We start from the raw sequence: 22,619 nt of genomic DNA on the forward strand, positions 1-22,619 counted from the left end.
TATTCCACTTTTTGGAAATGACTTTTTAATACTGTAATTACAGAAACATTACCATACGAAAGATCTTTGTAAAGCGTGCAGATCCTGAAAATCTAAATCGTCCCATATAGGACACAATTATTTATTCCAATGTGAAATCATCTCGTACTTAATGGCTCGAAGAAGCTTAAGTGTAGAGCACAGTTAAACGTCCTCTCCATGAACACCATGTGGATATGCACGTATTGGCACCTAGAGGGCTCATAGTGCGGAATGTAGGCTTCTTCACGTGGACATTGTAAATTACAGGGCACAATTTTATCTCCCATCTGTAAACACCTTGTAAAAATGCACCTACTCATTAGATCGATAATTGTGAATTTAGAAACTGTTACCCCTCTGTGTACACATTCTAAATTAAATGGCACACTTAGAAGGTACTTTATGTAAGCACCTTGTAAAAATGCACTTTGTGACAAAGCACTTGTGTTGCACTTGTTATGTGTAGTAGATCCTGTAAATAATTCGTAAATCACCTTCCCACCTTTTAAGGTCTCCCTCACACCGTAACAACCGTCACGACGAACATTTCGTTCATGCGTATGGCGCTTTGAACTTCGATAACTTTTTCCACCATCTTAAAATCAAGATTTCGGGGAGGGGCATTGTGGCGCCCCCTCCCCTTTTTTTAATATCAATGCTGATGCCCCAAGGGTCGGGGTGCCCGTATTCCTCGTAAAAATACGTTTACCTCCGCCCTCACTCCCCGTCCTCTACTTGAGGCTGGACCCGCCCCTGATCTACAGGTTTGTTTCACTAGGGATAAATTTATCATGGGTTTAAAATTCCAGTTAAAATGTTTTTGGGTATTTAAATGATGATAAAGATTTTAAATAGAGGGAAACAAGTTTTTATCAACTTTAAAATCGAGCCTCAACCCACCCCGCAAAGAGATCTGAATAAAATCGGACCCTATATGGCGCAGAGGCCGGTATAACACCTAAAACTTTGGTGAACCCGTCACCAAAATTGAGCCCATATGAGGCAGGGGCTGCGAACGTCATGAAAGGTTAAAGAGAAATCCTAAGGAGATATGTTACGCCGTTAAAATTTTGTATCTTTTAAAGCGTTGCTTTTGGTTCGATACGAATATCACTGGAATTGCATACGGGCAGCCAGCTAGTTGTACGTCAATTGAAAAAAGCATATGATGTCCAAAATAGTCTTTTCTTTTTTTCTTTGTTTTTCTCCTTTTTATACAATTCCTTTCCACCTTTTTACACAAAAATATTAGAGAGGCAAACTAATTTTCTTCAGATAGAGTTCAACAGTTCCTTTTCTCTGTACTTCTCTTTCATAACACTTCCTTAACGTTTCACCCTTCTTTCCCAAGAGCTAATTCTTTATTGCAGTATATAAACAAATTGGCCGAGCCTCGGTCCAGCAGCTTTTCACGCAAAGTACAGTTTTGCGTTGTCACGGGCCGAGGGGCCACTTGATGACAACCACAGTTTCTCTACCTTTCTTTTTGCGCACCTCGTTCACAGGGGCTCAACTATTGAACAGAAAGTTATCAATGATGGCAAGAATTCTAAGGGGGGGGAGGGTACCCTCTCAAATAAAATTCAGCACTCAGTTACTAGTCATGTGTATTAGTTATCACAGGTAACTAAGTAAACACATGATGAAATAGACGAAAAAATATTGGCAAACCCAAACCGGAGCACGAAGCATAATTAAAAAAGTCTTTAAGCTCAAAGTTCCAACGTCGTAAATTAGCCCTCTGTATTAAGCGGACGTGCGCACCAAAATCGATGGTTCACAACTTCATCAAGCGGAGAACTAGAAGAGAAACTCTAGTGTTTTTTTCATCGATTTACATTGCCATATTGCGCTAAATACCTTTTTAACGTTAATTCAGTAACTGAGTTTTATTCCATCCACTCTTAACTGATAGACTTGGAAGTTCGCTAATTAGTCACTTATTAGTTATATAGTCAATCCATCACATTTGCCCAATTTTCGAAACTTGCATTTTAGCAGACGCCCTGCTCCTGGCAGAAACTTAAAGGAGTTGCGTGGGTTTTAACTTTTCAGACTTCGATCACATATTTTATCCTCAGACTGGTGCGCTGAAGAGCAGACATAGCGCGTGAACTTTCTTCCAAATGAAGCACAAATTTAACTTTTGCGAGAAGCCACGTTTTTCCTACAAACTTGAAGAAAAGGTTTTTTTTTGTACTTTTCTCACTACTATACCAGCTGATTCTACTCTAGAAGGAGCGAACTGTAAAATGTGACATAAAACCAGGCTTAAATTTCCATATGATATGATTTCTCTTCACTCTTCCGTTACTTTCCTAAAGTCATGCAAGTATTAGACTAGAGTTATCTGTAGATTGGAATTTCACTGGAATATATCACAAAATGTTTCACGATGTATCTGAAAAAAGGGTGGGACGTAGTTTTTTCAGTGGCTCAGGGATTTTCCTTGGCAAATCCTCCTTCAATTTCACATAGAAACCCAAGAAAAATAACATTGACTTGATCACTCGCGTGTTCCCCCAAGCTGTCTGCAGTGTGTAAGTCTTGCATATCTTGAAGTACTGTTTCTCACAAGAGGGCGGCAAGGGTAAAGCAATGAGACAAGATAAGAAGCCGGTCATTTTAAGGACTCCATGTATGGTTGAGAATTCAGGTTTACTGTAACTGATCGTAATAATAGATTGTCTGAACCGAGCTTAAGGTTGGAGTGATATTGATCGTGAATCGCAAAGGTGGGCTCAGTGGTATCGATGTTTTTTTTTCTGACCCTCAAAGTCTTGAATGAGTAATACTGCTAGCCAAGCCCGATGAAATGTTGTTTAGAAAATGTTTGATAGAGTAACTTCCCACTTGGGGCCGAAATAATACTTCTACAAGCTATACATGCTAAATGTCATACCAGCCAGCTAAGAAAATAAATGTGGTACTTTGAATTGTTACCTGTCATTTAACTCTTCATGATGATGATGATGAATTTTTAGAGCGCATTTTCCATATAAATATGCCATGCACTTAATTAACGGTACCCTTTGGGGGACTTAAGCCAGACTGCATTGAGCACTTTACAACTCAACGCTGTCATACGAACTCAAAACTCGTTTATGCTTTTAACTGCTTGAATTATCTTACTTATCTCCCCACACAACCTCACCACACAAATTTCCTAGCTTCGTTTCTCCAAAACAAATAACCTAAAATTTTATCAAATTGTTTTTTGCAGATACAGGACCTGACAAAGAACCAAAAAAGGTAGGACAGAAACTAACCTTTATGTGACTAAGCTTTTACTAAATCGTATTGTATCAACCTATATCAAAAGAAATGTCTACAGAATTTTAAAAGAAGTAGATAGAGGGAACTTAGATCCAACCTGTGCATTTTCCATGCAAATTTAAGATTAAGAATCCGAACAATTCATCCTAATGGCAAATCTTTGTAGAAGAAATTTTGATCCACGTAAGGTAATAGAATAAGTTTTCTTCGTAGAATGGAAAGCCAAGCGGCGAGAAACCCCCTGAAACCAAACCCAACACTGACAAGAAACCGGAAGTTGAGAGCAAGCCGAAAGAAACCGCAGCGGATCAGAATATGGAGACTGCTGAGAAACCGAGAGAAAGTGGTAAAGGGTCTGGTGAACAGGAAGGAGAGAAAAAGGAAGAAAGACCAAAACTGAACATTGAGAAGGTACAAAAATAGATTTTGCAACTATCGCAGACTTTCCTCGACTCATCACAAAATTGTGGCAGAGGAAGTCAGATTTAACTTTTAACGTTCTAATTACTTTCCTCCCAACCAATGAATTTGTTGATGAAAAGAATTGACGAGGGAAATTGGGCTAGAGTTGCGTCTGATTTTGGCTTTTACTTTTTCTTCCTAATTTAGGCCGAAAACCACGGTACTTTAAAGCCAGCGGATAATTTCAACGCAGCAGAGGACGCCGAGACTTTGAAGAAGGCCATGAAGGGATTTGGTGAGAAAATTAATCAAAGAGTGATTTTAGAAAGTCCTCGCAGATCAATCAGGGAGAGGCACGAAGATGTATCTTTGTTACCTTAAAATCCCCAATTTTTGCGGCGTAATGTCTCAGAGACTCTGCTAGAGATAATTGTCTCACAGAGTTGGATAACCTTCACACTGAAGCCTTCTCAGTCATGCGATACGCTTAGCCAAAAATCGTCTATAGCTTGTGACTTCCGACAACTATTTCACTCACCACAGGAAGTGACGAGGATGCCATCATGGCGGTTCTAGCAGCGCGAACAAATCATCAACGGCAGGAGATTGCTGCTAAGTATCAGCAGGAGCACGACAAGGTAATTATTGATGAACATGTAACTTCTAACATATCATATGAACACTTTGTTAACAGATGAGATATGAGAATGTACCACCTAACCAGAGGGAAACGTTTCCTTGATTTGCAATAAACTTCCGATGATGGAAAAACTTCAAAAATCTAAAATCAATATACAGGAAATTTGAAAGTTTGTATAAATTTGAAAATTGAGAGTATCTCTCTTTTGTTTAGCGTCCTCTCACCTTTTTTTAAATTTTTTTTATTAATTTTAACTCTTTACAGAATCTTGTTGATGATTTGAAGTCGGAGCTTGGTGGAAAGTTTGAAGATGCTATAGTCGCTCTCATGTCGACGCCACAATTATACGACGCTAACTCACTACATGATGCTATGTCTGTAAGTTGACTAGTAATCAAGGTCTCCATAGTCATGGGACGTTATGCATAGTATCCACCAAATTATTTCAGTAAGGAGATATCAAGTGAGATCAGCAAAGTCTTATCTTGGTTATACTTTAAGACAAAAACTGTGCCTTTGGAACCAGGTAAACCTTTTCCTCCTCCTTTTTAGGGTCTAGGAACAGACGAGGCTGTCCTCATCGAGATTTTATGCTCGCGTAGCTCGGAGGTAAGTATTTTCAATCCTTCTTGTAGTAAAGCGCAAAGCAAAAGACAATTCCATACTAAAATAGAAGCCCAGATATCTCTGCCTTTTCTACTTAAATAATAACCTAACAGTTCTAGATCTGGTATTTTCAATCCTGATAATGAAACTAATTTGACTGTTGTAATTTTACAGGAAATCCAAACGATCAAATCCACTTTTAAAGAAGGTAGCTTATATTCTTTTTGTCATCATATTTTAAATCACTCCTGCGATAGATAACGCCCTTGAATGAACTATTCATGACAAACAATTTATTTATTTTCCCTTCAACAGTTCATGGAAAAGACCTTGCGGAGGAAATCAAAAGTGAAACTAGTGGGGATCTTCAATCCACTCTAACAAAATTAGTGGACGTAAGATGCGTTCTTCTCTACACTAAAATATATCAAACCTGTTGGTTTCACTTGTTCAACGTTTGCCCCTTTTATTCTCAACTTTCTTTATAGCTCTGTACCTTACTTCACGATTGGAGTTCAGTTTTCTAGCTCCCCTTTCCATTGCTTTCTTCTTTTGTTAAGAGCAGTTTGTTCTCGGAGCCAAACGAAAAAGACACTGAAAAGAACCCAGCTATCATAAATAGTGCCTCCCCAATGATCGCATTCTATCTGACAAGGAGAAACACGTGTTCGATAGAGTGATTGTTGTTCTCTAAATTTAATTCAAATAAATCTTGTTGTGATCTCTGAGTACAGTGTTCAACTAAAATGTCACTAATTAGGATTTTAATTGATCCCTTTTTGTAGGAGAATCCGTGACAAGCTTGGCTAGGTTGAACGCTCATCAGAAATTACTATTTAAAAAAAAAAGTTAAACGCACGTTTTTCGCTTCTTCTTAAGGGTTTGCTCAAACCTTCTGACACTTAACCAATCCTTACTTTCAAAATACATTACAGATCTAACCCTTGAATACTACTTAACTTTTCATAGGGAAAGCGAAGTACTTCAGAAAAGGTCCATGAAGATCTTGCTTATGAAGATGCTACGAAACTTTTGGAGGTTAGTATAAAGCAACCTTGGTGTATAGGATCAACACAGTGGACAAACAACAGTTTATTGGTTACTGATCTTTTAAGTTCCTACACGAATTTGCAGGGTTTTGTTATATCTCTTGTCTTTACTCTTATCTTATACAAGAACATTAGTCCAAATCAAATGTAACAATAATACACCGTAAAAATGTAAACTTGAATAAAAGCTTTTTCTTAATACATTTTTTATGTCCTTTAGGCTGGTGAAGACAAGTGGGGGACAGATGAGTCTGTGTTTGTTAAAATTCTTACAACAAGAAGCACCACGCAGCTGCAAGCAACATTTGAAGCGTACAAACATGTGAGTTAAACCCCCTCAATGCGCTTCATCTTTGTATAGTTTTCTGAAGTAAAGCTACATTTGTTAGAAAATGATTAGAATGTGAAATTGTGTTGCCTAGTTCGATAAAAATATGTTTAGGGTGTTTTCAATTGCTACTCAACGTTCTTATCGTTCAATGTTAAACGACGTTAAATTCAGTCTTAAATTTTGCGTCCCCGTTGAAGATTTGAACCGCACAAACCCGTTTTAATAATTACGTGTAACTCTGATGCGTGGATAATCTACCAAAAACAATTAGGGTAAAAAAAAAAACCACAAACTTCATCTGTAACAACCGTTTTGCACACAACTCTCAGCTGATAAACCCTGTCGAACTGAAAGCCTTCTGCTCGGCCAACAAAATTATAATGCGGTCAACGATGAAACCATGGTGATGATAGCACGGGTGCGGGATAAGGGGCTCCCCCCATTAAATGACATATCGGGAAGTCGAAGAAGTTGCGGCCCGCTTTTACGGATACCACAAAGCTACTGATTTTTTATATTCAAGTACAAACAATGATGCAACTCAGTCATCGTTTCTCTTGCTGGCAATTTCTACTCAATGTTACGACATGATTAGTTTTAAAGTTAGACAACTACTTGTTACCAGCTGGCGTGTTGATACTTAACATTATCAGATTTCAAGTAGCCAAGGGATGTTGTTGACTTTTTTTTATCTCTTTGACATCAATCCCTCAGGTTGCCAAGTGTGATATCATGGATTCTGTGAACTCTGAGCTCACTGGAGATTTCCACGATACCGTTGAAGCGATAGGTACAGCCAAAAAAATTGCTTTTAATATCTCTAAGACTCTACTTAACCTTCCTATCCACTGACCCCTAAGTTAATAACACTTCCCCCCTCCCCCCCTCTCAAACCTGTGCCTTTTAGGATCTCCTCCCGAAATGGTTTTCCAACAAAGTGTTTATCTTTGCGTGAACTCCAATAATCCAAAAAATATTAAATCCACGATAAGAACATTTAATTATCTCTCGATTGTGTAGTGTGATCTTCTTGGTGAGAGTAATCCAGAGAGGGAACGTTGTCACCGACCGCGACTGAAGTTTTGACAACCCGACCGAAAGTCATCATTGGAGTCAATTTGATACTGATAATGACTTCTGCTCAGCTTTTCAATCACTGTCACTAACAACATTACATGGATGATGATTGACAATTAAACAACAAGATCAACTGTTTCTTCCGGGTTCAAACCTTTCACGGTATTTTCTTTTTCTTTTTTCTAGTTCGATGTACTCGAAATCCTCCGCTGTTTTTCGCTGAAACGTTGGAAAAAGCAATCAGTGGTATAGGATCTGACAGCAAAACAGTCACTCGTGTTGTGGTCACAAGATCAGAGGTGATTTGTTATGAAACTATAATTCCCCCTGCAATATGTTTCTTTGAACATTAGAGGAGAGAATTTGGTGTGTGATCAGGATAACGCCTTCCAGTTGACTAAATTATCTGTTCTCATGACCCCTTTGCAGAAAACGCTGAGATTACTTTGTCTGACCACCTAAAAACCTTAAACCCCTAAAACACTCCAACATCAGCATGGATTTTCTCCGTTCTGTTCTTCGTAAATTTTCTCTGGAAATAACAGGGTGAATTTAATTAAAAATCAAGAGCTTATGGGCATTCGTTTCCTTTGTTCGTATGAGTTTAATGCTTGATCCATTAATGATAGTGTTGTGACAAATTAGAAGCTAATCACCCTCAGGCTTAACTTCAACCAAGTCTAAATTCCTTTTCTTGTTTATAAAACTGTAATTTATGGTAAATTCTATTTGACTTTCCAACAGACTTGGCTTACTGTTACTATTATGGCTTATTTTACTCCCCCCTAGTTTCCGCGGCCCTTATATTTATGCTCTTTCATCATCATCATTATTATTGTTATTAAGATTCGCTTTTTAGTTTGTTCTTTTTTGGTTAATCTTTTTGTTTGCTTGTTTGTGTAGGTTGATCTTGCTGAGGTTAAAACAGAATATCAAAAGAAGACAGGACAGACGTTAAGGACTGCGATAGAGAACGAATTGAAAGGAGACCTTGAAAAACTATTGTTACAGATCGTCGGTGATTAGCAATCGACAAAAGGAAAATAACCAACTGTTGCTTTTGAGTAACCGTTAAAAACAATTGTAAATTTACACCATATTGAATTGTGTCAAGAATGGACTTTGACAATCCTGTGCACATATTAAAGAATTTTCACAATGGACAGTTTCGAGGATGTTTAGAGTGGACTGCAAGGGAAATTATTCACTTTTTTTAGAAAAAAAATCAGGAAGGCAGTCTTACATCAAACTTTGAGAAAACACTCATCAAGTTGGGTAGACTAAGGAATTTTATTTAATAGTTTGTAACACACACAGTTGAAAGAATTCTATTTATCCATACATGCACTTTGCATATTTAGAAACCCTAAATTTTATGAAGGATCTTTTATTGTTCTTACATAAACGAAACCAAAGCTAAGTACATTTAGTTATAGAAATCATCACAGTCATTACAATTTTAACTTAGGGTCTTAACATTAGCAGGCAAGTCAAGAATTTAGGGAGAGCGACTAAACTTTTGAGTCTGTAAAACATGTTTCGACAGAAACTTCTGTCATCTTCAGTTAATTGCTGTACAAAGCGTTGGAAGTTGAATTATAGTAAGTAGAACAATGCTAATTAAGATGAATAGTGACAACAAGAAAAGAGGTAAAGGATGAAAGTGTGAGAATTAAAAATATAGTTTTAGATTTACATGGTGTAATTTTAACTTAATTTGTAGTTAAAATTCTATAGTACTTACTCTCATTATTTAAATTTAGCGTAATAGAAATTATATTTTACTTTTCAGCCAAAAGTTTTAGAAAATATATAACATTATGTCAGCTTTGATTTGTTCTTTGCTTTATCTCTTTTTCTTTTCAACTTTGACCTATTATATATGATGTAACTTACAACCACACAAAATCTTCCTAACAACCTTCGCACTTTTTCAAATTTGAGTTTTCGTTTCGAATCGCCCTGGATCGTTCATCACAATTAACGGTTCAATTTTGGGAAATGTTTGCCCCTTGGGGGACTGGTAATAGTCAAGTGTAATAGCAGAAAAGTTTCTGAGGAGAGATGCATATCCCTCCCCACCCCACCCACGTATAGACCTATTGCAGCCCTTCAAGCCCATGGTAAAGTGATTTGTTTGGACTCCTTCGAACAATCTCGTATGGCTGGGAAGAGCTTCACTCTGTTTGAATTCTCATTTGCTTTTACGTCTTGTTTGAGGATACTTTGCAACTGTTCTACTGAAATTTGCCTCGTGTGCATCAGTTGAGGATCTTCTTCGTTGTTCCCAATCACCGCAAAATTCCCCGTCACAGTTCCATTTTTCGAGTCAATACAACAACCAGCCGTCCACAAAGATACTGGAATGGCTATCGGAGGACTATCAGGAATGAGATAATTATCTTTGATATTAGCCAACCAAGGTTGTCTCTTAGGATCTCTCGGCCAAATCGGCCAGTCAGGTTCGGTATGAACGAATGACGTGCCGGTTAGAAGATACAGCTTGCCACGATTCGGTATGCAGTCATTTCTGGCATAAGATCGAATCTTGTTTTCAAACTCAAACCACTCTCCCATGTTAAAATCTGGCCGTTGTGGAACAGCGTTTGTGTAGGTGAAAGTCGATAGCCAACCCTCGTCACCTTTTCCGGTGTTTGATAAAGTAAGTGCTGGTACCAATTGACCTCTAATGTAAGGTAAGCTCGGATATATTGCATCACTTCCCTGATTTTCAATGCCTATTTTTTTAAGGTAAAGGAAGATGTTAAACATTTGTGACTATTGTGTGAGGTTAGAAAGAACCCGAGCCTCTCGTAACGATTCTACCTTCAGCCTCCATTATCGGTTGCTTTACCCAACGAACAAGAAACTATATAAACTAGCGTGCAATTTCTTTAATTGCACGCAGCTCTCTTGTGAGGACCATTTCGTGATTTCTTTTGTATTTGTCATCAAGATGTGTGGATGATGTATGATTCGAACCTCAGCCACTTCCGATTTTGCGACAGGATCCCAACATTTTGAAAATTTCTGAAAAAAAGCTATTTTAGCTCATGATTTTAAGCAAATACCTGGTGTTTTAGCCCACGAAGCTGGGCGAGCTCGATGCTGGAAATCAACATCTTTGGCTGTTAAGATGTAAGCTGAAAATACGGCCAGTCCCAAACTTTCGTCAAACATTGTTCCAAATTGACTCCTGCGTTTTTCTTCAGGCCTCTGACAGATATATCTAATATTGGGATTGTGCGAATTGCTTCTTCGCAAACCTTCCGGTGGTTTCATACCTACGAAGAATCTTCGGTAGCAAATTCGGTGAGGCAAATAGGAAACTTGTTTTCGAGGGTACCCAGGATAACATTTCTTGGCGTGATTTCCTGCGTTGTTCCTCATTTTCAGAGAACGGCAATCACCTGATCGATAAACAAGAACGATACAAATAACTAAGGCAGTTAATTCTCAACGATAAATATAGTTTTGTTGTATATAACATAGTATAATTACGGCAAAGGTTTCTCGTGTTCTCTCAAATCTAAGTGTGGTCAAGTGGGTATGCAAAATAGCAATGGGCTTATCCGTCAGTATGAAACACGATGGCTCTAGATCCTTGACCAACCTAAGCGCGTCTAGGAAACCCTGTTAGCTTTAATTTCTTACGAACTAGCCCTGCAAGAAAAATAAAGAATCACGCTTTCATGGCACTCGCTATATACAAAGTGAGGCAAATGCTTTCTTACCTTTGTTTTGACTGCTATGCAAACTCCTAGCCAAAACAGAAGGCGTTATCAGCAAGAGTGTGAACAGAGAGGAGAAGGACTTGACAAAAACAGCTCTCATCTTGAATCAGAGCGATTGAAGGAGAAGTTTTTCCCTACTATAGATTTACTTGTGCCATGACGCAGCTAATTGGATGGTTCGTCAAACTCGTTAATAACCACCCTCGATGATTGTCAGTTATTCTAAACATCCAGTGCCAATGTCAAGTTAATGGAAGAAACAATATGATCACCACACAACAGGTGAACAGTGTTTAACTTTACTTAACAAGACTCAAAACAAACACCAACAATCGAAGGAGCCTGCGTTATATCTACTTCGTAAATAAAGTGCAGTTAAAGTCTTCTTAATACAAACACGAGTCTAATTAAATGAAGTTGAAACCAACAAACAAAGCCTTTGAAAATATCGCTTTTGAGAAAGAGCAAAATTTGTAAAAAATTTTAGAGAAAAAGATAATCTTTACTTGCGGTTTTTTTTTCTCCTTAACGGTTAGAAAAGTGTGCTATTCATTGGTCCAGCGGACTTCGGAAAACTCTCAAACAAATAGTTGGTAACCTTTTAAATTTTTTTTCAGTGTGTTCAAATTTAGTTCCGGTGTTTGTCTTTATCATTATACATTAAGACACTAAGTTTTTAGTTTGCTAGAAAATTGGTTTATTGAGAGAGCTATTTACCTGATTTTCTTGATCCTCTAGGCGGGTTTGCAAATATGACTTTTCGGCGAAGTTTTGGTTAGGAAAAGTGACTCGAGGAAGCACAAGATCTTCTTTTAGAAGGAGATATTTATAAAACGTTGTTAAAGTTTTTTTTTATGACCCTTTAGATTTGAGAGTAGCACGATGCATATATGGGGGGAAGGGCTGGGAGAACTCAACAGGGAATAGCTCTATTACTCTGAGGGGTAGGGGGAGGCCTTAAAATATATGGGGGGAAGAGCGGGGAGAACTCAACAGGAAATAGCTCTATTGTCCTGAGGGGTGTGGGGGGGGGGGAAGGCCTTAAAAATGTGGTTTCTATGTTAGACTATAGTTTTGCAATATCTGGTGGCTGCACTACCTCCATTTTCTCCTTAGTCCATTTTTAAATGTTTTGGCATTTTGGATTAAGCCCATGTCCCCAAAAAAGGACCATCGATTTCAAAGTTCTGAGAGTTTGCTGAGGAAAAAAACAAATAAAAAAACATCTGGTGGACAACAAACCAGTTCTAAACTTTGATGATACCATTTCTAAGATGTCGCAAAACTGCTCAAGGATGGGCGCTGGATTCAAGTTTGACCGTGTCCTAGTCATGTCCACAAATTAAGGGACGCATTGCACAACTGCCATTAAAGTGAAAAAAAAAAAGATTGTTTTCTTTGATCAGCTGTCATAAGAACTCATGGTCGAATCAGTGGCCAAATTTCCGGAGTATGCTGCAGTTTCTAGGAAGTGTGACGAATTTTCGTGGTAGTTACACGCATATTTTTGGAAAAAAAATCCTTTCTGCCATGCCAGAATGCATGTATATTCGGCGCCAGCTTTCTATGCCAGTCTCATGCGCTTCCCGTAAATCTGCTTTCATTTCCTGAAAGTGTACACATGTTGTTTATTAATTGTCAATCTGTACAAATTACTCACAATTTCAAAATCACCTCAGACGGATAATTCTCCTCTCAAATCTCTTTGTTTACCATAAAAAAATGTGAGATCATACAGATTGCATAGATTTTGGGAAAAACCGTATTTATTTCATGTAGACAACGCAACAATTTATAGATTACTTCTCAAAGTGCCGGAAGTATACGGCATAGTTTTCTGGCATCTCTAATTACAAACTCAAAAATTTGCAAGACAATGTAGGTTTGTGAAATGTGTCTATGAAATACTCTGGTTTCTAAAGATACAATGAATTCAATGGATTAGCAAGGACAGTGGCATTGTCTGAGGATTGTTTAAACTGAGGAGTTAGGTATTCTACTAATTAAATTACGAAAGGTGATATAACAATTCGAGTTTTCCATTCGCAGCTATGTTGAGGGCAGACGTTGCTGTTTATATTGCGTTCGGGTGATAAACAATTGCAACGCAAGAAGTTTGTCGGCAGAGGTATTTCCGTACTTTCAGGATCTACTTCAGGAAACCATTACAACTTCGCATGCATTTTCAACTCAGTTGCCAACGGACTTGACAAAGATGGCACAGTCGGGAAACATTTTGGAGAAGAAATGGCAGCAGATGACTTACGAAAAACACCGACGGAGAGTAAGAACATTATCAATTCATCTTTTACTTGAGGGAGAAACAATTAAAGGAATCAAAGTAAAGAAATCCTGTCGGTGTTGTAATTTCGTGTGTATGTTTTGGTGTTTGTGTCAAGTAACAACAAGCAAACCTTACAATGTCAAGAGTTGTTATCTACTTTAGAAAATTCAATGAGTGTGAGGTTTGTCCTCAGGAAATAAGAGAGCTTTATTTAAGGTACTGTAGGTTATGCATGAATCTTTGAAAATTGGCTTTTGTTATCCCTTCATTACCTTGTTTACTTTGTTAATGCAGTTGTTATTGTGGTTTACCATGAGGTGTTTTTATAGAACTCCATTGCTCGAAAATACGTCTTCCCCTTGAAAATTGTTGTTAAGGAATTGTTTCCATAAAAGTTCTACTTGACATGCTTACCAAATATTTGAGTAATTTCTCAAAACAGAGGAACCTACATTAGATTTTGAATCTCTAGACTTACGCAATGAGCGCGCGCTTGGTACAAACAGAAACCTTCACGCATGTCGACAAGCACTAAAAGGAGCTTAAAGGACTTTGATTGCCTAAATAATTTACCAGTCAAAGCCTCGTTCAGTATTTTCATTGTTGTGGTACTTTTTGAAGTACTTTTTCTCCTGCAGCTTAAAGAGACAAAATCTACGTTAAAAGAAGAAACCACACTTCAGTTTAACGACGAAGAGGCCCAGATGCAAATGAGATTCAGGCGGATTATGGTGAGCTTTCCTAATTTTCTATCGAATGTTGAAAATAACTCGGGGCTATATTGATTTTTTCTCTCTCTTCGCTCTGTGATTGTTCCAAAAAAGTCACGCTTCACTCTCAAATAATCATCGCAATCCGATGACTGACTTAGAATAGATCGCGATTTAGTTACTTAAGTTTTTCCGCACTTCGTGAAGTTTTCTTGTGTTTACTTTGAGATCTCATTGGTTGCGTGTCAATTCTTTCTCTTTTCCTGACTGCCAACCTTTGTTAGCGTCAGCTAGAGTGCACATAAAAATGAGAATTTTAATACTTACACATCTTCCTTTCCTCGGTACTAATTTAACATGGTGACTGTTCAATAGAGAGGATTTCATATTTTGGAGGTCCAAAGGAAGACCATTAAACAGATATCATTTAAGTATTTTAGAGCGACTGCACTCTCTGGCTGTTTTCGTCAGTCACTGATGAATGTTAATTTTCTGTGGTCCTCTTTTGATCATTACAGGCCGAAGAGCAACGACAGGCTGTAATCGAAAAACAAAACCACAAGCTACTGCAAAGAATTGTGGATATTATGACATCGAAAAAGAAGAGATTTCCCGTGACAAGTACCAACGAGACAAAGAGAAAGGTATAACGAGTTGTCTCGAGGGTCATCCCTTGAGGAAAAGAGATGAAAGATGACTCAATCGGCAGACTTGAATAATTATTGCTACCTCGCACTTACAAGATATCATCTGGCCAATTCTTCAAACCATATCCAAAAACCAAGAATAAGAAAACCATCAGCAAATTGCTAAATTAGAAGGCGTCTCACATAGCTCACGTTTGGATCGTGTAAAAAATATCTGCCATCTATCTACGGATGAGGCCTTATCTAAAAATCAGATCACGGTGAATACAGTAGTTCAGCATTAGTTTTCAAACGGGTATTCCCACAGTTTCTTGGTGTATTGGGACACTTTGTGGAAGTATGTTGTTTAGGCCAATCTATTAATACTTTTTACTCGTAAACGGAATTGCTCCATGGCTCGAATTTTTGTTAAGTATTTTGTAGTGAACAAGGGCGATTTGTTTTTATCTCATGGGTCATTTATTTGTTGTTTTTCAGGTCAGCGGAACAGTTCAAGCGGCAGACAGCTCAACAGGAAAACCCAGACAAAGTACTGTTAAACTACCAGCAATTAACGGTTCTTCATCAGCGAGTGGCTCAAAGTCCTAACCCTCCAGAACACCAAGAAACTGTGGGAATACCCGTTTGAAAACTAATTATTAGAAACATTCATAAAGAATAGAATTACAGCGTACTAACATTTTTGCAATCTTCTACCCTGTTATCCTTGTGTGGCCGTTTTTTTGCAGTGTAAGCATTTTACTACCGGGAAATTTGAGATCTAGCTTGCGCCGCCTCAGTTCCGTGATCTACGCGGAACATCGTTCAGTGAGCCAACCGGCCTCGAGATGAACAAGGTGGCGCACCGATTTAAGCTCTTAGCGATTCCAACAATTTTTTAAATTCCTCGTTTCGTATGTCGAACAGCGTATTAGGATTCAACTCACAAATAGACTAGGAAGAGATTATTATGTTTGATTGGTGAATGATTAATGGACAGCGCCTTAAGATAGCAATTGCCTATCAATCACTTGTCCACATGGTACAAACATTTTACTCCGAACGTGGACAAAACAAATACAACGATACGTTTAATTCTAACGTGAAATAATCATATCTTGATGAATGAGATTTCTGATTGAACATATAAAAAGGAGAATACAGTAAAATTAGAATTTACAGAACAGGATTGTCATGCGGGAAATTTTCTCGTGACGTAATACAATTGGAAAAAGCGAGGAAGCTTACGAAAGAGCACAGCAGAGCTGAATTTTCAATAAGTTGTCTCACTTGTAATTCGCAGTGTATTTGTTCCCAAGTAATGATGAACTTACCCACTTCCCCCTGGGGCCATTCTTGCAGTATAACTCTGCACCCCACTTCTATTGGCTGAACTGCTGTCTAACTCGCATCCAATACCGCACGCAAAACCCTTAGAAATTTCTCGAAGCAAGATAGCGAGAATATCCCGTCCACTTATGTAAAAAAGGTTACTTCGCTGCGAGCTAGAGACAAAATGTGTCTGCAAGCCGGCGTTTCCCCGCGCCCCACATGGCCACTGACACCCAAAGTCGAATCAGTGGCATTCGCCTGCTCTTCCACCAATTGCATTTTTCGTTTGGGTTACGTTTTCTCTCGTATTGACCCACAAGTGCGATTAGGAATTCACTATGTCTTGTAGGCGTGAGCGTCTCTTATAGTAAAGAGCTCGACACCTGGGAGGCCAAGCAAGCAGTCAGCGGTCTTATTACGTGGATTTCCCAGTTTCCCACTCCTCTGGTCGCCATTTTGTGAGATCCTTCATTTTCCCTATGTCGAATCGCGTGTTACAGTAACTCATTAAATATTCTTCTTGAGAATGAGTTTTCGAAGTCATTCAGATAATGGACCAGGTTTTGTGGGCATTAAATTTTGCCAAGAATGGTAAGACTGTATTTTTGCGCTGGGTATTTGGTAAATTACCTACAAATCATTCTTATGTTTCATTTGCTTGTCGATTGTTAAATTTAACTTGTAAAAGCTTATGGATAAATTAATTCTTTTCCTTTGTAGCAACAACATGTTGTACCCAAAGGAAGACAAAGATAACAAGATACTGTTATATGCAGTAAGTTAAAGTTTCATTTCCTGAGAACTTTCTATCATTCGGCGGAATTATGGCCGATCGACATCAAGAAAAACTTTATTGTTTTTCACAGATTGTCTATTACATATAGCTTCTGACGCGTGGCAAAATATTCAGTTTTAAAAGGAATTATAGCAGTTCAAGTACACTCATCTACACGTGTCCTCAAACATTACTGTTTTTAAAATATATAATTACCATGTGAACCTGTTGCTGGGTTGAAATGTATCTACTGGTAATTGGAAATCATCGATCTGCAGTTTACAAACCAACAACCCACTTTCAGTTATTTGAAATACAACTTAAAACAAGATACATCACTATGAAGCATTAGAGAACATGAAATTTGTAAGATTTCTTCCCCCTGCCTTTGTTTTTACAAGAGTTTCAGCAACTCTTTCCTTAAGTGGCAGCTGATGTTGTAATAGGTGGAAGTGTCTTAAGGTGAAGCTTAAACATGAGCCCCTACTTGTAGGCCAAACAGAGGGTAACAAGTAATTTGGTATTATCAATTGAGTTGATAATGTAAATTGGCCACTGCAAAGAGTGTGAAAGGTGCCTTTTCTAATCTTTTCCCTTCATCAGAGTGAATATGGTCTGCTGTTATAAAATCTGTGGATTGCCACTAACAGGCTAATATTAAACCACTGGCTTAATGTTGATTTCACAATGTAGAAAAAAATGTTGTTTTATAAAGTTTTCTTTGGGGATACCTTTCTTAGTGTAGAAATTGTGACTATCAGCAAGAAGCCGACAACAGTTGCATCTATGTGAACAAGATCACTCATGAAGTCAAGTAAGTGGGCCATAGCCAGACCAAATGCAACATGCATTCAACTCTTTTTTCATGAAAGCTTGATATCAGGTGCAAGGAATTTTGAACAGGAATTTCGACTTTGTATATCTTAAGTATGAGAGTAATTTTTATAGTAATGAACACTACTTAAGCAATTGTTAAAAAATTAAAGTTGGAAAAAATAGAAATGCAGGCTTGTATAGGAGTTGAACTCGTGACATCTGTGACATATTTCTTGTTAGATTTTTTAGAGTGTACTATGGCTGAATAATTTTTATTAGTTGTGTCATATTTTGACAATCTCATAGGCTGAGTCAAAATACAAACAATGATGTGTATTCCTTTGAAACAAATAACACAAGAGTGGCCAACCTGTCAAACAGGTTTTTTTACACCCCAAAAAAGAACTTTCCAGATAACAACTTGCTATATTGCTCAATATTTGTGGTTGATTCTTGTGTTATTCATACTCTGTTTAGTGCAGTTGGAGAATAAGTGTGTTTGGTCCCTCATAATTGGGCCAAAATACATAGCATGGAGAAATAATTGAGACAAATTCAATCTTTGGATGCACCAACTGGCTTTTGGTCGCATAAATTGTCTGTTTAGATCAGTCAGTGTTCTTATCTTTCCAAATGAATCATAACAGTCCCTCATTCACATATTTGTGTTATGATACAGTGAACTGACACAGATTGTAACAGATGTTGTTGCTGATCCTACATTACCAAGAACAGAGGACCATTTATGTCCCAAGTGAGTGAACTTCAGTTTGGCACAAAAACTGTTTTCTACTGGTTGTTTTTTAAAAAAAAAAAATAGAATTAGTTGACTTTTAAACAAAGCAAGGGAAAATTTCACAGCAATCCAGTGAAAATTTGCATTTACTGTTGGTGGTTTATTTTGCTTCACAGTGGTCTATCAGGGGTCAAAACCATACCTCTATACCTGGTGCACTGTGTAACCAGTACGCAGAGTCATTCTAAATGCTGCAATGTAACCATGCCTTGTCATGGTTAACCCTTTAACTCCCATGAGTGATCAAGACAGAATTTCTCCTTACAATATCAATACAATATCAATCAGGCAAGCAATGAGAATAAAGAAAACTACCAATTTGGGGATAATTAGTTGATCCAATACTAAATTCTTTGAACTAACATTATAAGAGTTGTATGGTTGACAGTAAGGAGAATTACAAATTTGGTCTGGGAGTGAAAGGGTTAAAAACTATTTACTTGTTGCTCATAGAGTCATTTGTCATAGTTACTTAACCATTTAACTCCCAAAAGTGATTTCCATGTCACTTCTCCTAATAACATCCATACATTATCCAGCAAACAGGTAATGAGATTACTCAAACTTGTCAGGTAGAGGTTATCTTGATCTAACACCAAATTCACTTAACTAGTTTACTAGGAAATGTGTAGCAGCTAGAAAGGAGAATTAACAATCAGATCTCAATCAGAGCTAAAGGGTTAATTTGCTTGTATAAATGTACCTTTGTTTGAGAAACTACATGTATCTTAAAAGAGTAGCACAATACTTGAATTAAAAGAACTGTAAGTTTCTTTGCTTTAAGTAGTCTTCAGGGATTTCAAAATTTATGAGTTCTTAGTGTGTACTGTACAATTCATAGATCGGTTCCCATCCATACTTCTGGTTGGACTGAGGCTCTGTAAGTGAACAGTGTCTTGCTCAAGAGTGTAGCAGCACAGTGGCCCAGTCTCAGCCCGGACCCTGAATATTTGATCAGCTGTTCAACTGATTAACATTAGACCTCTATGCCTCCTACTGATTTAATACATACACATTTTCCTCTTTTTTGACCATTTTTTATTGTTTTAGATGTGGTCACAGTGAGGCAGTGTTTTTCCAATCACAATCCAGCAAAGCAGATGTAAGTTTTTTTTTAATCTACTGTTAATCTAACCAACCTGTTGATATTCAGTACGTATTATCTATCAATTTTTTTCTCATATTTCCCAATCAAGTCCCGGTAAACTCGGTTTTGAAATTTCAACCTTCTGCTTGAACCAATCTGAACATATCCTTTTTTCTCATTGTTTTTTAACAGCAAATGAGATTGTACTATGTGTGTACAGCGGTTAACTGTGGAAACAGGTGGACTGAATGAGAGACAACTCGCTGAACTTCAACGTACAGTGAAAAATTATAAAGGGAACATTACCAACTCCTGCTGCAGACGTCCTAATGGCTCATCAGGAAAAAGCAAGATGAAACCATTATTACTGTTCGAAAACATTTAATGTTTAGTATAAGAAGAGAGATACTGTGTGTTTTTCAGTTCACTTAGTTTTTCGCTGTCCTAAGTAATGACGTGGTTAGCACCGATTCCACATTATTTTTCCCTAAATTAAATTTTAATTCCTATCGATTTCATTGCCCGTGAGGAAAAGGTTTAACGAGTCGCTTGGAGATTTAAGAGCATGCACATTGTGATAAGTTTGGTGCGGTCGTTCGTGAAAAAAAGATAATTAGACTCAGCAGGCTTTCTGTTTTGTTTCATGATTGATAAGGAATCACAGAATGTTGTTATAGGAGTAGTGCTGCGATTCCAAAAAGAAAATAAAATCTTCGAGTGGATTCGAGTATTGCCTCTCAGACACTAGTCGAGCGCTTCTGCTACGTTGATCCAGATTGATCCCTATGGTTCACACGCTGTAGAACGTATGTATTCATTTTAATTGTGTAAAAGGCTGTCACATGGCTCCGTGGTGGTGCAGGTGTCGAAGTGCTCACTCTTCTCATTTGTTCAATTTTCCTTCCATAGTATCGTTACATATGTAACATTTTATTCCATGGACTCGGAAAAGCTTGGTTAAATTTGAATTTAAGAACAGTGCAATTAATTCTCTAGGTAGACCTACGATGGAGGAACCTGCGCAGACTATTTTCAACGTTAAAACCAGTTCCTTGCTTCAAAATTGCGGCTGAAAAGAGGTATCTTTTCATTAGCCAGTAATTCATGTGACCTGTCTACAGGTCTGTAACCCATTAGAAGCATCACACCTCGGCAGTAATGTTCAATAACATCAATTTCATGAGGGTGCACTTTCCATCTCCAGCGGTTTGCTGCCAGCCATGCGTCATCCTTGGTGCATGTAGCTTGTTCTCCGTCCTGTGCATGATTACAGGCACTCCTGCTCTGCCGTGTTGTCTCGTTAAGCCAAGTCCTCACACTATCCAGGACAGACAACCCAGCAAACTCGTAGAGAGCTGAGAGTTCTTTCAACGGGTCCAGTGCTAGGTCTTCGTAGCGTTGGAATTTGATCCGGTTGCGCAGAGACTTCGGCAGTTTTCTTATAGATTCCAAGTTGTCTTCAGTCTCCTTACAGGTCCAGTAGCTAAATTCTCGAGTTCCCAGCCTTGAAGAATCTCCCCGGTTGTCTTTGAAGAACCCCACGCTGAGCGCGGAAGCGATTACAGCTCTGGGATCTCTTACGAGGAATATAATTCTGCAGTTAGTATCCATTGTGTCGCATGCTCCTAAAATACTTCCGATGTTATTATCGGGTACACGATTTACGAGGACCTTTAACACTGTCATTTCGTAATGCTCTTTACACGTGCTTCCCAAAGACTCACTAGTCATGGCAGGACAAAGGTGTTGATCCCACCTTTCATCAGAAGTACTGTAAGGACATAAAGGTGGCGATGCAATGGCTTTACTGACACGAGGATGATCCGGTTTGCGATAAAAATGCTCGATATCCGCTAATAATTCGGGAGAGTCGAATTTACACTGAAAAATGCCAGATAGAAACTCTTTGGCGAGGTCATTGTAATCCGATTCAGGCTTCAGATTCGTATGGACTCTTTCGACGGACTGTAAAGGCTCATACATGTAAAATACAGAAGGATGATGATTGAAAATATCCCCCATGAGTGTGGAACCTGATCGACCGTGTGAAACGACGATGAGATTTTTCCTTGCTGTTTTTGATCCATCATTGAATTCCATTTTTGAGTCAGTCAGGTCCTTTTCCAAATTACTAAAATCTTGTTCTTCATCAGTTTGTTGAGTCTTTCGTATATTTACCTGCTCAGTAGAGTACGACTCCAAGGTAAAATAAGCGATCAAACACAGCACCAGCAGGCATATTAGTAATGGGATAGATTTTAAAATCCTTGTCATTCGCATTCGTCTTACAGTCATGTTGGTTGAAGTTTCGAATTCTAAACAGAGCGACGAGAGCAAAATGTGGGAAAGAAAATCGATGACTTGCGAATTGTGCGTAACGCTCAAATGATACGATGCGTGTTGCTAGGAAATTCAACACCCTTTGGAAAGAACGAGTCGCCAATTGTAGATCTTATTTACATGATTTTTCAAATTTCGGGTTAGCGTTAGCGCATGGTAATGTATGCAATCTGTTGAGAGAAAGTAAGGAAAGAATATTCAAAGATGTATATCTGAAGTAAATGAATTGAAACAATTACCCTGCTTTGTGTGCAAAAATCTATTCGTGTTCGATAAAAGAGCTTCCGTTATAGTTTTAGTGAGTTCCACGCTTTGTATCTAAATCAGTTTCTAAATTTTACTCGGTTCTGAGCATTTTTCTGGTAGAGACGACGTTGCCAGTAGAACTTGAATATATTATGCATACATTTCTTTGTTTTCTTTCAACTGGTGGAATCGGTGTCACTATCATAAGAGAAAATGGGCCGATTATTGTCCTAAGTTCAAACTCTGATATTTGATATTCGAAGTAAGACTTGGGTCTTCTTTGGGGCGATTCTTTGTGCTAAGATAACGACTTGATTGAGACGACGTGTTTATACTTTAAGCCCCAATTCAGCTGTCTAATTCTGTCAGATTTATTAAGAAGTGGGCCCGTGCCCAATTAAGAAATTGGACTCTGCTAATCAACTATTACTTGGTGCGGAGAGCGAGACGCAAGGATGATGAATTAAGCTG

At 38.1% G+C, this 22,619-nt stretch overlaps 5 protein-coding genes across 5 annotated transcripts in view; 3 read left to right on the forward strand and 2 right to left on the reverse strand.

Moving 5' to 3' along the window:
• Positions 1-9,228, forward strand: part of LOC113674417 (uncharacterized) — a 33,565-nt gene extending 24,337 nt beyond the window's left edge. The window contains exons 45-57 of the mRNA XM_089211624.1: positions 3,245-3,273; positions 3,511-3,708; positions 3,907-3,994; positions 4,243-4,337; positions 4,604-4,717; positions 4,892-4,948; positions 5,120-5,153; positions 5,261-5,340; positions 5,915-5,983; positions 6,215-6,316; positions 7,040-7,115; positions 7,589-7,701; positions 8,306-9,228. Of these exons, the coding sequence (XP_089067750.1) occupies positions 3,245-3,273; positions 3,511-3,708; positions 3,907-3,994; positions 4,243-4,337; positions 4,604-4,717; positions 4,892-4,948; positions 5,120-5,153; positions 5,261-5,340; positions 5,915-5,983; positions 6,215-6,316; positions 7,040-7,115; positions 7,589-7,701; positions 8,306-8,428 (1,178 nt within the window). The 3' untranslated portion in view covers positions 8,429-9,228. The remainder of the gene's footprint in view (positions 1-3,244; positions 3,274-3,510; positions 3,709-3,906; positions 3,995-4,242; positions 4,338-4,603; positions 4,718-4,891; positions 4,949-5,119; positions 5,154-5,260; positions 5,341-5,914; positions 5,984-6,214; positions 6,317-7,039; positions 7,116-7,588; positions 7,702-8,305) is intronic.
• Positions 8,674-11,326, reverse strand: LOC113674422 (uncharacterized). The gene is made up of 3 exons (XM_027190903.2): positions 11,137-11,326; positions 10,474-10,812; positions 8,674-10,140 (listed from the first exon to the last, which is right to left on the reverse strand). Exons 1-3 carry the CDS (start codon positions 11,234-11,236, stop codon positions 9,515-9,517), a joined length of 1,065 nt encoding a protein of 354 aa, XP_027046704.2. The 5' UTR covers positions 11,237-11,326; the 3' UTR covers positions 8,674-9,514.
• Positions 11,327-12,997: 1,671 nt separating this feature from the next.
• LOC113674412 (uncharacterized) lies at positions 12,998-15,937 on the forward strand. Its single transcript, XM_027190889.2, has 4 exons — positions 12,998-13,420; positions 14,059-14,151; positions 14,649-14,774; positions 15,255-15,937. The coding sequence occupies exons 1-4, from the start codon at positions 13,352-13,354 to the stop codon at positions 15,363-15,365; spliced, it is 399 nt and encodes a 132-aa protein (XP_027046690.2). The 5' UTR covers positions 12,998-13,351; the 3' UTR covers positions 15,366-15,937.
• A 572-nt stretch (positions 15,938-16,509) lies between these two features.
• LOC113674424 (DNA-directed RNA polymerase II subunit RPB9) lies at positions 16,510-20,289 on the forward strand. The gene is made up of 6 exons (XM_027190905.2): positions 16,510-16,679; positions 16,809-16,863; positions 17,604-17,677; positions 18,359-18,433; positions 19,526-19,577; positions 19,755-20,289. The coding sequence occupies exons 1-6, from the start codon at positions 16,615-16,617 to the stop codon at positions 19,812-19,814; spliced, it is 381 nt and encodes a 126-aa protein (XP_027046706.1). The 5' UTR covers positions 16,510-16,614; the 3' UTR covers positions 19,815-20,289.
• Positions 19,142-21,857, reverse strand: LOC113674423 (carbohydrate sulfotransferase 6). Its single transcript, XM_027190904.2, has one exon. The coding sequence runs from the start codon at positions 21,855-21,857 to the stop codon at positions 20,601-20,603; it is 1,257 nt and encodes a 418-aa protein (XP_027046705.2). The 3' UTR covers positions 19,142-20,600.
• Between the last annotated feature and the right edge of the window lie 762 nt (positions 21,858-22,619).

This window comes from Pocillopora damicornis, chromosome 7 (genome assembly GCF_964200805.1).
Source record: "Pocillopora damicornis chromosome 7, jaPocDami1.2, whole genome shotgun sequence".
Lineage (NCBI taxonomy): Eukaryota > Metazoa > Cnidaria > Anthozoa > Scleractinia > Pocilloporidae > Pocillopora > Pocillopora damicornis.